Genomic DNA, 16,960 nt, shown 5'->3' with positions numbered 1-16,960 from the left:
CATGCAGATATTATAGACCATTAAAACTTAACTTTGTTAAAAGGTTTAAATGTATCATGACAAACGTGTGGCCTTGAGTTGAGAAATAACAAGCTGTTGCCTGATTCCTATGAAACATCCTTTTATTGCGTGTTCGGCAAATCTAAGAATTTTTCCCATTAAAATGATGCTGAGAAGATGACTGAATGCGAAATGTCATCCCCCTCAAAAAAAGGAAGGGAAAGAAAAATTAATTTATCTTTTAAGAAGAACACTTCTTTAAAAGCATGGTCTGCTTTTTTTCTGTGATTTACACTAAAGTCACTGGTCTCGAAGAGAAAACGATAACATTTATTACTGGGGCTTTGCTTGGTTTGGGATCTCGCTGTAAAACTCATATAGCCTCTCGATACAAACCATAGTAACGGTCTTATATTTTTCTTTCGTTTCACTAAGATGCCATTAAATGCTACACATGCGAGGGAACGGCTGCTAACGAAATCGACGCCAACGTGAAATGTTTGGAAACAGCTCACTTGGAATATTGTGAAGAGTTTGATCGGGATTACTACATGAACGCAGACGACGAAGATTATGAAGACGCAGAGGACTATGATTTTGAATACGAAGAAAGACCAAGGGCAAATACTAAAACGCGAAGGTCGCAAAGAAGCATTGAAGATGGGCTGGGAGAGACAGATCGCCAGAAAAGGGAGGACGACAGTTTTTATGAGAACTATTATGAAAGAATAGATCTCGCTGTTTCTCGCAGTAACGTGACTGTGACGTCATTGCCGTCGGAATTCACGACACGTTCCGGTAATAGATTTGACAAAGACAGGGACGCTAGGGTCCGTAAGAAAGATGGCGGCAGAAGATCGAAGTACGATGACTATGGGACTACTTATGAAACACAGACGATGGCCCTTACTTCCACAACAATACGGACTACCACACCCAACTGGCCCAAGGTAAGCATCAGGGAACAAAATAAGATACATTTAGTTTTGTGAATTTGAAAAACAGACATGAAATAAAATGAATTAGCGATTTTTCTAATGCGACATTTAGTACTAGTATTTGAACACTGTATATTACTGATTTTTATTCATTGACCAATATTTCTATTCAAATGGCTATGTACAACACATCGTTATATCATATGAATTAATAAAGTGTTCTGTTCCAGTACGATTGTTTTAGCCGTACCAGTAGTAATGGCTGGGAGAGTTACACGGTGAAGAAAGGCTGTAAGCAGAAGAGTTACTGTAGTTTAGATAATAACGCTAATAACTGGGCACAAACCTGGAATTATTGCTGTTTTCTGTCCAAATGCAACGTTAAAATGAGTGAGTACAGTTTTTTATATCTCATAATTATAGAAGCGCCAGCCTTTATTTTAATCCAGCTTGAAGTATAATTTGTTAAACATTAAAAATATTAACATGTTCCCTGGTTGCGATTTTTTAATATGCAGTATGAAATAATAAACGGTTTTTCTAAACTGCGAACAGTAAACCTGAGCATATTGTAAAATACTAAAATGCTGCAGTCTTTAATTACCAATTATGGATACCTTTAATTGTAAGAAACTCTTTTATGTTAAGTGATTATGTCATTTCTACACGTAAAACGCCATGTTAGAACACCGTTTGTATTGGATCGAAAATTACAATAAATATAAAGCCTAACATTAAAATTAAAATAAAAAGCCTAACATTTAGAAAAGAAGTATAAGTATATATTTAAAGATCTCTATAAGTATTTATAATTTCCTTTCAAGTTCAATCCAAAGCCAAGCGTCTTTACGGTAAGAAATGTCGCCGAGATGACGACTGTATCCAAGGAGACAACGAGCGGTCAGTATGTCCAGGCTACTTTAAGGGATGTCCATCTTATGGAAAGGTCAGTAAAGGTCAAATGGAATATCACATTATTGATGAAAAGTCCATTTTTGAAGAGAAGCAAATATTTTCTGTCTTTGAATCAAGGCCTTTTTACACCCTTCAACAAAGACCCTTGATCTTGATCAGTTGATTGATACATTAATCAGTGCGATAACACTAGTACACATGTTGCACTAATTTTTTTTAACAAATATTATTATGTTCCTTGGAGAATATACAACTCTTCGAAAAAACATACAGTTTAAGGTAACATTTTCCCCTGTTGGGTAACAAGCTTGTGCCGATTTTCTTTTGCTAAAATCGGTTCGAGATGTAAAGTTGGAATGCCTATCATATTATTTCCAACACCCAAGCAAACAAAGGTTTTCAGACCACGGCAAACAAATTACATTTTTATCTTCCGTCCATTTCTAGTATAAACTGAGAATGGAATGCCGCCCTAAAGTCCGGACGATGGCTAGCATTAAGAAAATCGGGCGGAAACAAGTCACGGACGAAGAGCGTCTTGCACATGACGAACACCAGTTTCCGGATAACGAAAAACGATGTTTCTGCAGGAAGGGCTTTATACGGAAAGGGCCCATATGCTCCAGTATGTTAAGTGTATTTCTTTTTTGATTAGTTGATTATTTAATGTATTATTTTCAATGTATTTATTTATTTATTTATTTATTTATTCTCTCTCTCTTCCTATCTGTCTATCTTTCTTTCTGACTACCTGTTTGTCTGTCTGAATATATTTATATCCATCTACCTCTGTTCATGTATCTCTCTGCTTCTTTTAGATTATTTCCTTGTTCTTTTATTTGTTGTACAAGTGCCAGATAGACATGTACTGTGTCACCCAAATGAACTTACACAAACCTACTTAAGTAAATCACGATGTAACATGTTGTCTTGTCTCCAGGTCCTGGCGTCCTGTCCTCGTCTCCTGATGTCCTTGTGGTGACACTCGCCCTGGTTGTCACAGCTGTGACACTGCAACAGATTAACAGTAAACAGAGTTGATTTCACCAAGTTGCTGATTTCACGGACGTCATTTTGGGAATATCAGTCCAAAGAGAAAAAGACGTTTGTCACATCGAGTTTATATGTTAAAGGATATAATTACAACGAAATCGAGTTTATTTTCAGAATTACGATCGAGGCACAAGGATGTGAGGAAACGAACGGGAGGGAGGCAGGGATCAGATTATCTGTGTGCTGTTTTCCTCGTTCACTTTACCAGTAAACGGTTCTAAATCCAGTGCTTTAGCACATATGTGACGATAAATTTATGAAAAGCAAAATGCAGTGTTTTCCGGGATTAAAGTAATTGTCTCATTTATCAGTAGCTACCATAAACTCTTTTCGACTTCATTACAACATACGGGAGTGCGTTTGACGCGTTGGAATTGTTTTGCGTAACTTGGATCACCTGTCGCATCCTTAGACCAGGAATTGTTCCAGCTTGTCTGCTGTCCTCTAGCGGCGGACTTGTGCACTAACGTGACTCTTCGGAGCCAACAATAAAACTGATAGACATCTGACATTCACACTAAGTTAAACAACTCTACGGACTTATCGTGGAACAGAAATATAATTACATTAGCCTCGTTTTAAAGCGCTATTGTGGAAAGACATTTCAACTGCATTCCGCAAAGCAACCGAAATAAAAAAAGTCAGCTTAGATAATGTCGTGTAACTGATACTTTCCTAATAAATGTACACAAGGTATCACATTGCTCGAAATAATGATCATTTAGTTCGTTCTTTAATTTAATACACAAAGAAGACGTAAGTAGCCAGCGCTTAAGGGCAAAATACAGGCATGCGTCTTGTTAGTGAATTTCTGATCATAGCGATAAGACGACAATTGTCGAAAATGGGAAGCACTGAGTCGTAAAACATGCACCGGTACTTTGTTTTCTCTTTTGTAACTCTTACGGTAAAATTAAGATGAAAAAAGTGCTTTATTGGCGTATGACAAGAGGGTGGCTTGTCTGTATCCCAACCAAACAACTAAGTCATACAATTTTACGTTCAACCAATAAAAGTTCTAAAACTGCGCAGACCGCTATAAGCGTTTGGGTCACTATAATAATTTGATAGAGAGAATACTTAGTAGAGGTTTTCTATATCACAGCGATTTATTATTGAGCTAGTTTATTAATCTATCTACTTATCAAGTCGTTTTATATCATTCCGAGTAGTCTCACAGCACCGCCACTGGCAATGTGAAGTTTCGGTTGAAAATAGGGGTATTATATTTCAACCTCTGTTGATCAGGATGCCAGAGTCGACTGTTTCTCAGTGTCTTTTGATACACAATACATTTTTTTTTAGTTTTGGTTTCGTGTTAACCAAATTGTATGAGTGTTGGTAATTAGATCACAATCAGTTAGATCAAAGCTTTCTCGATTTTACAAGACAAAGAAAATTACACTGCTATCCTTAGAACCATCTTTTCAACTGAAGAAAGGGAATCAAAAGCACATCCATTACTACACGTATATTTAAACTATATTGAACATTAGTAATAAAAAGAAAATTATATAATGGCCATGATTGTAACTATGCGCATGCATATTTGTTCTAAAAATTTTCAGATATTTAATGTCCTATTCACAGTCTTTTTCCCTTTATTCTTATAAACAAATGGTAAATCAAGTGTCTGTTTGAAGCTACAGCCCTCGGTTAAAGCGTTTTAAGACAATATATATCCATGCAGTTTATGATACACCTTATATAATTGTAACTGCAGCCAGTAATGTTAGTTAGTGATTGCGATAGATGCTCTCACAAGATTGCGACAGAAGTATGCATTTTTTGTTTGCGTTTATTTTACTACGCGGGAAAATAAGTTCTGCACGAAGATAGCTTACTTAACTTATCTTTTACACTTTGTGACTGTGTTTCTTTAAATTATTATTGTCTTTTGGTTTTCATTATTTACATTTTTGCAGTTAAACATATATATATTTTTTACATTGTTAAAACGCAGTCATTTTTGTTCTTCCGGTACTATTTTTTTGTTATAAGATGTCCGAAACCATGTGGTTTCATGCAAAAGAGCGCTTCACATTTAACAGATATTTCTTAAGTCAAGGTAATTTATTCTATCTTTTTTATTATATAACAATAGTTAAAGGCTAATAATTTAAAATGCAAAAGTAACAATAATGTCCAAACCTAGAAGTAAGTCTTATAACTTAAGTGTGTAAGCGAAAGCGTGTAAGCGAAAGCCCTTATTAGAAAAACTGTATAACAAGTTAATGAGTATACTTAGATTGTAACGCAACGAAAGGTAAAATAATAACGAACGAAGTCTAAGTACTATATTTGTTTATTATTACAGGATTACAGTAAAGGGTATAGACATCAACGTTTTCACTGTTAATCTAATGGAGATCATGACTTGTATTTACGGAAGAATAAAAAGAATACAACTGCAATATGAGCCTCCGTTATAGTGAAAACGAGTCAACCAATTCCCTAACGAAGAAAAGAACTGTAACGATGACAGAAAAGGGAAAGGAATATTCTGTTGAGATACAAGGTAAAAGATGTAAGCGACTCTTTGGAGAACTGTCAAAAATTATGGAACGGTGCAATGCCATAATTAAAGAAGGTGGTAGCAGTACACTACTCAGAGAAGAATATGCAGAATGGTTGCAGAATTGTGACCAATATTTTGAAATTGAAGATAATTTGTTGAAATTACAAAGCCATTCTGACACGGCAGTTATTGATGAGCCTCGCAGAAAAATATTATTGGAATTCAAGAGAATTATGGAGCAGAAATTATCATCAGTCACTGAGCACACTGAAGACTCTAAATCAGTCAGTACCAGATCAAGCACCAGTTCTCGTGGCTCCTCAAGGTCAAGTCTTCTGAAATTGGAAGAAGCACAGAAACAAGCCGAGTTGAGCATTCGTGCATCAGCCATGAAAGTCAAGCAGGAATTGGAGCGAGCAAGGTTAGAATTGAAATTTAAAGAGGAGGATTTAGAAATACAGACTAGTTTACGTGTATCTCAGGCTAAAGTTGATGCTTTAAATGAGTTTGACAAGATACACGTGCCCTCAGTTTCCCTGCCAGTGACTACAGAAGCATACACAACAGATGTTTCCCTGCCTGTGACTGCAGCTGTACATGTGCCCTCAGCTTCCCTGCCTGTGACTACAGCTGTTTACACGCCTGAGGTTTCCGTGCCTGTGTCTGCAGCTGCCACAACACCTGAGGTTCCCGTGCCTGTGACTGCAGCTGTGCGCGTGCCCTCAGTTTCCCTGCCTGTGACTACAGCTGTTTACACGCCTGAGGTTTCCGCGCCTGTGTCTGCAGCTGCCTCAACACCTGAGGTTCCCGTGCCTGTGACTGCAGCTGTTTATACACCCGAGGTTTCCGTGCCTGTGACTGCAACTGTCTCATCATCAGAGGTTCCCGTGTCTGTGACTGCAGTTGCTTCAACATCAGAGGTTCCCGTGTCAGCATCTACAGCTATTCATGCACATATGTTGTCCGTGCCTGCGACTACAGCTGCTTATACACCCGAGGTTTCTGTGCCTGTGACTACAACTGTCTTACCACCAGAGGTTCCCCTGTCAGCGACTACAGCTGTTCATGCACATGTGATGTCCGTGCCTGCGACTACATCTGTCTATACTCCAGCTGCTTCCCTACCTGTGACTGCAGCTGTGCGTGTACCCTCAGTTTCCCTGTCTGCACCTGATGTTTCCGTGCCCATAGCTACAACTGCACACATGCATGCAGTCTCTACGCCTATGGCCACAACTGGTCACACGCCAGCAGTTTCCCTCGATGGTTTAACAGAAGCTCTTCAACAGAGTTTGTCTTTAGGACGCCTACCTGTTCCAGAACCAAAGGTATTTGCAGGTAATCCATTGCTGTTTCCTGAATGGAAGAACTCCTTCTCTGTCTTAATTGGAAGAAAGGCCCTCAATGCTACTGAGAAACTCTTTTTTCTTAGGAAGTATACAGCAGGGCCTGCTGCTAAAATGATTCAGGGAGCTTTCTTAAGAACAGATGAAGCAGCATTTGATGATGCCTGGAGAAAGCTGAACGAAAGGTTTGGAGATGAGTTCCTGATACAGAAGTCTTTCAGAGAAAAGCTAGATAAATGGCCAAAGATTCCAGAAAAAGATGGAAATGCACTCAGAGACTACTCAGACTTTCTGAATGCTGTATGTGATGCCATGCCGCACGTCAAGGGACTCACAGTTTTGAACGATTATAGTGAAAACAGGAAAATGGTTAACAAGCTACCACAGTTTGTATCACACAGATGGAATCGTCAAGTGACAAGGTCTATGAAAACTGAAGGCTACCCCTCCTTTCGTGACTTTTGTGCTTTCCTGTCGGAAGAATCAGAAGTGGCTTGCAATCCCATTACCTCTCCATTGGTGAACAAGGTGCATGATACGGTCAGAGCTCTAAATGTTAATGCTGGTGTAGCAGAGAAAAAATTGTGCACATATTGTGAGAAAGAAGGTCATTATATCTCTAGATGTCATGACTTTGGCGCTTTAACGATATCCAAGAAAAGGGAGTTTGTGGTGAAAAAGAATTTGTGCTTTGGATGTTTAGGACAGGGACACAGAAACAGTGACTGCAGAAGAAAACATGTATGTGGTACCTGTAAGGGCAAGCATCCAACCTGCATGCACGAAGAAAGGCAGCCACCTACCAGCAGAGAAACTCAAAGTGTAAATTCTCTCAAAGTCAATCAGCATCACCGTCAGAGTAGCACCACCATGATAGTGCCTGTTTGGGTGTCTACACAGGAAAATCCAGAACATGAGGTGTTGACCTACGCACTTTTGGATACACAGAGTGACACTACATTTTTATTAGAAGATACGGCTGCTGCTTTAAATGCTGAAACAGAGCATGCCACACTTAGTTTATCAACAATGTCAAGTCAAAAGTCCCTCATAGACAGCAAGAAAATCAGAAGATTGCGAGTAAGAGGATTCAAGTCTACTGAGACATTGGAGATTGATCAAGCATTCACTAGGGAGTTTATACCAGCTGACAGAACACAAATTCCTACGAGAAAAACTGTATCAGACTGGCAACATCTAAAGCCTCTTTTGAACAAGATTCCTCCCCTACAGACTTGTGATGTGGGTTTACTCATTGGTTTTAATTGTCCACAAGCATTGCTACCTAGAGAGACCCTGGTTGGTGGAAATAGCGAGCCATATGCAGTGCAGACTATACTTGGGTGGAGTATTGTTGGCTGCTCTTCAAGAGATAACTTAGCTTCAGTTTGTCACCGTGTGACGACAATGGAGGTGTTTCCTTGTATGCCAAGAGACGTTATTAATGCCTTAGAAAAGGATTTTGTTCACGACAAGACCGAAGTTGAGATGTCTCAAGAAGATTTGCAGTTTTTGAGAGTACAAGAAACCAATATACAGCAGTTGGATAATGGTCACATTCAGATGCCATTGCCATTCAGAAGACGACCAGCTCTCCCTGATAACAAGTCCCAGGCACTCCAACGCCTTGATCATCTGAGACGCAAGTTTGAGCGAGATCCAAGTTATCGTGAATCGTACACGAGCATGATGCAAGGTATTATAGACCAAGGTGAGGCTGAAGAAGCTCCAGATGATACCATTAAAGGAGAAGTATGGTACTTGCCACATCATGGAGTTTATCATCCACAGAAAGGAAAACTTCGTGTGGTATTTGATTGTTCTGCAACTTACAAACAAACCTCACTTAATCAACATTTGCTAAGTGGTCCCGACTTAACAAGTAGCCTTCTAGGAGTTTTGATTAGATTTAGAGAACACCCAGTGGCAGTAGCATGTGATATTGAAAAAATGTTTCATCAATTCCTAGTGCAAGATAACGACAGAAATTACCTGCGATTTCTGTGGTGGAAAAATGGTGACATTACCAAGGAGCCAACGGTATTCAGGATGAAAGTACATCTTTTTGGGGCTACTTCATCGCCTGGTTGTGCCAATTTTGGTTTGAAATATCTTGCTAAAAGTTATGAGAATGAATACCCATTGGCAGCAGAATTTATTAAGCATCACTTCTATGTTGATGATGGTTTGACCAGCTCTGATGACGCAGATACCGCCATTCAGATTATCGATCAGGCAAGGAAATTGTGTGCCAGTGGAGGCATACGATTACACAAGTTCTTGTCCAATAGCAGGGAGGTATTAGAAACAGTCCCAGAGTCTGAGCGTGCTACAGAGGTGAATGGTGTGGATTTGAATAAAGACAGATTGCCAGTTTCCACTGCATTGGGATTACAGTGGAATGTAGAAGATGATGTTTTTCAGTACAGAGCTTTTACCAGTGAAGTCAAGGCAAAAACACGCAGGGGAGTGCTATCTACAGTGGCATCCGTGTATGATCCTCAAGGCTTTCTATCCCCATTTATTCTTATTGGGAAGCAGATATTGCAACAAATGTGTAAAGAGAATTCTGCATGGGATGAAGAACTTTCCAATGATCTTATGCCACAGTGGGAAAAATGGTCTGAAGAATTGAAGGATATTCAAAATATCAAGGTGGCCCGGTGTTTTATACCAAAGAACTTTGGAACAGTAACGCGAAGAGAACTTCATCATTTCTCTGATGCGAGTTTATCTGGATATGGACAATGTTCTTATATACGACTTGTGAACGAGAAAAACGAAGTACATTGTTCTCTTGTCATGTCAAAGGCCAGAGTAACTCCATTGAAGGTTATCACCCTACCAAGATTGGAGCTCAATGCTGCAGTAGTCTCTCTCAAAATGAGCAAAGTTCTTGAATCTGAGATGACAGAGAAGTACCGTCATTATTTTTGGACAGATTCAAGGATTGTGCTAGGTTACATAAACAATGACACACGCAGATTTAAAATATATGTAGCCAACAGAGTAGAGCTGATCAAAGAAGCAACTTCCCCACAGCAATGGCACTATGTAAGAAGTGAAGACAACCCTGCAGATCACGCATCAAGAGGTTTGTCAGTGGAGAAGTTGAGAGACTCCACCTGGTTTACAGGACCAAGATTTCTTTGGAATCCTGATTTAGAGATGGCTGACATGCCCCACAATGATGTACAGTTACCAGAAATGGACCCAGAGATCAAAATGTCTTCTGTAAGGAGTACACAGACAGTAGAAAAGAAATCCATGATAGAAAGACTCGAGAAATTTTCAGATTGGTCTAGAGCAGTCAGAGCAATTGCAAGGCTCAAAAGAAGAGCAAGAGGTATCAAAAATGCAAGTCTCACTACAGAAGAGGAAAGGCAAGAAACAACCACATTCTTGATAAAATTAGCTCAAGAACAGAAGTTCGAGGAAAAACCTCCTAGTTCAACATTGAACCCCTTTAAAGACAATAAAGGAGTAATTCGTGTGGGAGGAAGGCTAGGACAATCAAGTTTTGCCTTTTCTGTTCAGCATCCAGTAATATTACCCAAGGATAGCTATGTTTCAAAATTGATTGTATCTCATTTTCATAAACGCATTGGTCATATGGGCCGTGGTATGACTCTAAATGAAGTCAGAGCCAATGGATTTTGGATCCTTGCTGGAGGGAAGTTGACATCTGAAATTATTCACAGATGTGTTACATGCAGGAAAATGAGAAAACCAGTGGAAGAGCAGAAAATGGCAGATTTGCCTTCTGATCGTGTGGAAGCATCATGTCCATTTGAATATAGTGCCATGGATTGCTTTGGTCCTTTCATTGTGAAACAGAATAGGAAGGAGTTCAAACGCTATGGTCTGTTATTTACCTGTTTATGTTCTAGAGCAGTGCATGTTGAAATGCTGGACGACATGTCATCAGATGCGTTTATAAATGCTCTTAGATGTTTCATTTCTATTAGAGGAAAAGTTCGCCAGATCAGATCAGATCAAGGGAGCAATTTTGTAGGTGCAAAGAATGAATTCACAGCTGCATTAAAGGAAATGGATGCTCAGAAGGTAGCTTGTTACCTAGCCAATCAAGATTGTGATTTTCTTATGAATGCACCTCATTCTAGTCATGTTGGTGGAGTATGGGAGCGACAGATTCGTACTATAAGGAATGTATTAGCAGGAGTGATTAATCTCTGCCCAGGTAGATTGGATGATTCATCTTTACGCACTCTGTTTTATGAAGCAATGGCAATCGTAAACAGCCGTCCTCTATCAATAGCCAATATCAATGATCCTGAGTGTGCAGAGCCCCTGACACCTAATCACATTCTTACAATGAAATCCAGTGTGCCACTACCACCCCCAGGAAATTTTGTTTCTCAGGACATGTATCTCAGGAAAAGATGGAGAAGAGTTCAGTTTCTCACACAACAGTTCTGGAGCAGATGGAGGAAAGAGTATCTTCAGAATCTTAACAAGAGACAGTGCTGGACAAGATGTAAGAGAAATATCACAGTGGGAGATATTGTTCTTGTTGTGGAACCTAATGTATCGCGAAACAGTTGGCCACTAGGCAGAGTGGTTGAATGTATTCCCAGCAAGGATAAATTAGTGCGCAAGGCCAAGATTTGTGTAGGAACTGATGACTTAAATTCACTGGGAAAACGTGAAACCAAGCCAGTTATTTTAGAAAGACCAATTCAGAAGTTAGTGCTTTTGATTGAAAGTTGTTAGTACTCTCTGAATGAAATTAGGACTGTAAGTGAGTGAGTTGCTCAATGACTAACTGTTTAAAACTTGTAGTTAAGTTTGAATGTTGATGTTGTGAGTTTTATTGTTTAAGGTAGGATATAAATTTTTTGGATTCATTCCCACTGTTTGAGTTGGTAACTTGGATCATGAATCCTTTTAAAAATTTAATTTCATTTTTAGTTCTCAGTCTTCACGGTGACTTGGAAAATAGACAAAGCTAGTTTCACAATAGGTCTAGGGCGTGAACGGTGAGTTATGGGTGTAAGAAAGTATGTTAGTGTACTATATTAAGGTGACATGTGGATTTACCTTAAGCAACAAGTTATAAAGGAAATTAAGGTAGAACATATAACCTCTACATGCAGCGGTTAATGTATTGATAGCAAATAGTGTTAATTTTGTGTTTATCATTTACTCCTTGATCTTTGGATCCAGTTTTACAATATTTTATTTGTCTTTAACATATTTGCTTTGCATCAGTTGCTTTTCTGATAAGTCTCATTTAACAAGACCCTTGTCTCAAGTTACTGTATTGGAACGCCCAATTCAAATTGATATTACTTTTAGAAAGTTGTGTACACTGGAAATAATTTTCCTTAATATGTTACATTTAATTTAATGTTTCAGGTAGTGTGCAGGTCATGCACTCTTTATGTTGTTAAAAATCTTAGATAGATTTTGGGGGGGTGTGTAACTGCAGCCAGTAATGTTAGTTAGTGATTGCGATAGATGCTCTCACAAGATTGCGACAGAAGTATGCATTTTTTGTTTGCGTTTATTTTACTACGCGGGAAAATAAGTTCTGCACGAAGATAGCTTACTTAACTTATCTTTTACACTTTGTGACTGTGTTTCTTTAAATTATTATTGTCTTTTGGTTTTCATTATTTACATTTTTGCAGTTAAACATATATATATTTTTTACATTGTTAAAACGCAGTCATTTTTGTTCTTCCGGTACTATTTTTTTGTTATAAGATGTCCGAAACCATGTGGTTTCATGCAAAAGAGCGCTTCACATTTAACAGATATTTCTTAAGTCAAGGTAATTTATTCTATCTTTTTTATTATATAACAATAGTTAAAGGCTAATAATTTAAAATGCAAAAGTAACAATAATGTCCAAACCTAGAAGTAAGTCTTATAACTTAAGTGTGTAAGCGAAAGCGTGTAAGCGAAAGCCCTTATTAGAAAAACTGTATAACAAGTTAATGAGTATACTTAGATTGTAACGCAACGAAAGGTAAAATAATAACGAACGAAGTCTAAGTACTATATTTGTTTATTATTACAGGATTACAGTAAAGGGTATAGACATCAACGTTTTCACTGTTAATCTAATGGAGATCATGACTTGTATTTACGGAAGAATAAAAAGAATACAACTGCAATATGAGCCTCCGTTATAATAATAACCTAAACCCGTGCATTTTTGATGTTGAAAGGCCTCTTTTAGCTAGAACTTAAAGAACATACGTGTACAGCAAAGTTCACAACAATCTGTATCATATTCTCCATATATAATAAATGATTGACTGGCCCTTTAAAGTAGATATCATTTTTTCATTAAAGCAGAAAGCATCATTTATTTTGCCGTATCTGTGTCATTTAAAAACGGACGCTCAAATAACAGCGACGCAGTCTGTTATCGATGAAAATAGGAGAGTTTACACTTAAGTACTCAGATCGCTGTTCTGTAACGTTGTTTTATGAAAAGTAACGTTTGGTTTAGACAGCAGACTTAAAGCTGCTTCGTTTATACTTGACTGGAATATACAGTACCTACACTGAATCTAATCTGACTTTTTTATTAATTCATGGCAGGTTCTACCTTTTTGTTTCTTTTTTTTTTTTTTTTCAGTTACGTTGTCAAAATTCAGTACTATGCATGATTTATCCTTAAACGTATTATGCTTCTCTAACCAAACCGAAATTATCTTTACCCCCTAGCTGATTCGGTAGTGTGACATATATTTAAGCCGATCAAGTTGATAGCGAGACTACCCAGGGAATTAGACCGATCCAGATGAGATCGATCTAGACATGGGAACCCAGTCGAAGTTAATTAGAGCTGCGTCCTCGCCGCGAAACAGTCGGCCCATTGGGTGGTGTGTAAACGGTACCTCTCACGGCTCAACCATGGACGCGCTGATGCCTTGGGCCAAAAATCCGATCCTGAATAAGTACAATATCCTCGGGAAACTTGAGATCTTTTCTTCAACCAAGGGCGTGCAATATGTCAGTCAATTTTAATAGATGAATAGGACCCATGGTTAGATCTCTTTACTATATAATTTATGTTTTATTTGATGTTAACTAGAAATTCGTGAAAAGGATACTTTAACCAGCTCCCCCTTGCAAATAGCCTTAGGGGAATATGGAGTTTGACGCTTGGAACTTCTCTCAGGGAAGTATTTCTGATTAATCTGACAGAAAAGGGAAAATACCTTCATTTTTAAGGTAATATAATATTTTGCAAAGATTTGTTTATAGATTATTTTACACATCTAAAACATGGAACTTATGTTCGCATCTTTGATACATTTTTGTATGAAACTAATTAACTTTGTAAATCCAAAATTAAATTTTCTGAAGTCAAATTGAGATCGAAGAAGTTTCGTCGTGTTATTTGGAACAGAATTAGAAATATCACGACTCCATTTCGACAAATGATAGCCTTAATTTCTGGTGCTGAAATAAGACAAAGATATCTCATAAGAGAGAGAACTTTTAAAATGTTAATGCAAAAATGTTTCTAAGCGAGGAAGCAAAACGCCTCAACAATATTTTTGGCTGTTTTTTTGAAAAACGAATGATGTTTCGTTGTCGCAAACATCTACCAATTAGATCTGTTAAAACATCTACCAATTAGATCTGTTAAAACATCTACCAATTAGATCTGTTAAAACACCATCTCCGTCTCTTTTCTTTTCACTACAACAATTTGCCATCTTACCCCCCCCCCTTCCCCAAGGTTAAAGGATTACTTTCCACAGCGCCCTTATGTCATCTGACGCTTAATTTTCTCTTCGTTTCGCCATTTCTTACCGCCTTTTTATTTTCTCGGTTTTTAATCTTTTCTTTTGCTTACCCATCACCCGATGCTGGCGTGTGAGTTAAGCAACAATAGGAGATAAAAATTCAGAATTCAATCTGTTTGAAATGCATCCTATGCGGAACATCAACCTCTTTTATCCATCGACTACTGTAGCAATACGGAACAAGGCAGCAAAGCTGTCAAATGTACAGACAAAGAACAGAAAATAAAGATGCAAATAAGTGAAAAATTAAATTTTCACAAAAAACTGTTAAATTGCCAGAAAAATTTACCAAACAGACTGCGTTTCCTATTGAAGCTGTATTTTAGTGCCATGTTTCTTTCCTATAAGTTTGAGAACAGTAAGTGACATGATTTCCCTTAAATGGTCATCATAAGAGCAGTGCCCAAAATAGGGGTTTCTTCAAATTTTGATACAACATTAAATAATGTTTAACAGCATAATGACAATCAAATGTTATTAATAAAATATTAGTAACATGGACATTCAGAAAATGTGACAAGCAAAAGTCTTCAAAATCATGGAACTTTAAAGTCACACCTTGAAAATGCCAATATGTGAAAAATTATATTTTCACAAAAAACTGTTTAACTGCCAAAAAAAAAAAAAAAAAAAAAAAAAAAAAAAAAAAAAACAGACTGCATTGCCTACTGAAGCTTATTTTAGTCCCATGTTTCTTTCCTGTAAGTTTGAGAACAGTAAGTGACATGATTTTCCTTAAATGGTCATCATGGAAGCAGTGCCCAAAATAGGGGTTTCTTCAAATTTTGATGCAATATTACATAATGTTTAACAGCTTAATGACCATCAATTTTTAATTATAAAATATTTGTATCACAGATATTCAGAAAATGTGACTAGCAAAGGTCTTCAGGCCCATGGAACTTCAAAGTCACGCCTTGAAAATGCCAAAATGTAAACAAGACAGCACTGTTCTGAAATGGGTTTATTTCCATTTTTAACACTTTTTTAACATAAAACAAAATAAACATTTTACTGCCATTTTTATATGACCAACTAAAAAAATTGATGAGATGGGAAAAGTATCAATAGAACAGTGTTAAATGTCCAATTTCCTCCATTCTGAGATTCTGAACATAGTGGATGATTGAATCTGACAAACTGCAATGATATGAGTTTATTTCCATTTTTGACACTTTATTACACAATACATGATAACAAGTTTACCATGTTTTTTACATAATCAACTAACAATGTTGTAAAGATGCAGGAAATATCAAACAAACACTTTTAGGCATCTTATTTGTTAAATAATGAGACTGTTAACATGCTTAAGAATTGAATCTGAGGAAATGTGAAAAAAACAGTATTACTTCTAAAATAATGGCCCGATTATGCTGATTTTTGAACTCAACCTGCGTTTTAGTAAGATTGACCACTCCTGTGAGTATAATTACAATTGGCCAATCCGTTTTCCTTATATTGTGTTATCAGTGTTGCATTTATATTGAAAATAGTGAAAAAACAGCATAAATTCCCTAAAAATAGCCCAATCATGCTGATTTTCGAACTTGACCTGCGTATTATGAATATTCATCAGTTCCGTAAGTTTCAAGTCAAAAGGTAAAATGGTTTTCCACTTATCGTGTTATCGGTGCTGCATATATGCTGAAAAAAGTGAAAAAACAGCATAAATTCCCTAAAAGTGACCCGATCATGCTGATTTTCGAACTTGACCTGCGTATTATGAATATTCATCAGTTCTGTAAGTTTCAAGTCAAAAGGTAAAATGGTTTTCCACTTATCGTGTTATCGGTGCTGCATATATGCTGAAAAAAGTGAAAAAACTGCATAAATTCCCTAAAAGTGACCCGATCATGCTGATTTTCGAACTTGACCTGCGTATTATGAATATTCATCAGTTCTGTAAGTTTCAAGTCAAAAGGTAAAATGGTTTTCCACTTATCGTGTTATCGGTGCTGCATATATGCTGAAAAAAGTGAAAAAACTGCATAAATTCCCTAAAAGTGACCCGATCATGCTGATTTTCGAACTTGACCTGCGTATTATGAATATTCATCAGTTCTGCAAGTTTCAAGTCAAAAGGTAAAATGGTTTTCCACTTATCGTGTTATCGGTAAAAGTGCACGACGGCGACGACGGCGACGACGGCGACGACAGACGCAGATGATGGCTATATGTACAGACACATCTGTGTCTGTACATAACAACGAATCTTAAGGATCCATTTCAGTCGAAATTGCGCCGTTTTTATCTCCGAAGAAATGAAAAGCAAACAAAAACAGGAGAAGCGCTAACAAATTCAGCGTCAAATGACGAAAAGCCAATATTTACTTCCTTGGTTTGCATTATACGTTGTTGGAGAAGAAATAGCATTATTTGGAATAAACTCAGGAT

At 37.5% G+C, this 16,960-nt stretch overlaps 2 protein-coding genes across 3 annotated transcripts; both read left to right on the top strand.

Moving 5' to 3' along the window:
- The first annotated feature begins 446 nt into the window (after positions 1-446).
- Positions 447-3,643, top strand: LOC147760016 (uncharacterized). Its single transcript, XM_086996078.1, has 5 exons — positions 447-950; positions 1,169-1,328; positions 1,763-1,884; positions 2,301-2,478; positions 2,794-3,643. The coding sequence occupies exons 1-5, from the start codon at positions 552-554 to the stop codon at positions 2,892-2,894; spliced, it is 960 nt and encodes a 319-aa protein (XP_086852204.1). The 5' UTR covers positions 447-551; the 3' UTR covers positions 2,895-3,643.
- A 973-nt stretch (positions 3,644-4,616) lies between these two features.
- LOC147760015 (uncharacterized) lies at positions 4,617-12,913 on the top strand. 2 transcript variants are annotated; one of them, XR_015331080.1, is made up of 2 exons: positions 4,617-12,567; positions 12,817-12,913. XR_015331080.1 is itself a non-coding variant. In XM_086995688.1 (2 exons), exon 2 carries the CDS (start codon positions 5,322-5,324, stop codon positions 11,502-11,504), a length of 6,183 nt encoding a protein of 2,060 aa, XP_086851814.1. In that variant the 5' UTR covers positions 4,617-4,974; positions 5,224-5,321; the 3' UTR covers positions 11,505-12,913. The 2 variants fall into 2 exon arrangements, 1 of the variants encoding a protein (XP_086851814.1); XM_086995688.1 differs by having other exon boundaries at positions 4,617-4,974; positions 5,224-12,913.
- The last annotated feature ends 4,047 nt before the right edge of the window (positions 12,914-16,960 follow it).

The sequence above is a fragment of the Lingula anatina genome, chromosome 9 (genome assembly GCF_051362555.1).
Source record: "Lingula anatina isolate TDL-2025a chromosome 9, LinAna3.0, whole genome shotgun sequence".
NCBI classification, from domain to species: domain Eukaryota; kingdom Metazoa; phylum Brachiopoda; class Lingulata; order Lingulida; family Lingulidae; genus Lingula; species Lingula anatina.
This window is presented reverse-complemented; position numbering and strand designations above follow the sequence as displayed.

Bases quoted from the DNA above. Each gene is read 5' to 3' on its own strand.
- LOC147760016 (XM_086996078.1), top strand. From the start codon at position 552: ATGAACGCAGACGACGAAGATTATGAAGACGCAGAGGACTATGATTTT. The intron at 1,885-2,300 runs GTCAGTAAAGGT...GTCCATTTCTAG, and splicing joins GATGTCCATCTTATGGAAAG to TATAAACTGAGAATGGAATG. The intron at 2,479-2,793 runs GTATGTTAAGTG...TCTTGTCTCCAG, and splicing joins GAAAGGGCCCATATGCTCCA to GTCCTGGCGTCCTGTCCTCG.
- LOC147760015 (XM_086995688.1), top strand. From the start codon at position 5,322: ATGAGCCTCCGTTATAGTGAAAACGAGTCAACCAATTCCCTAACGAAG.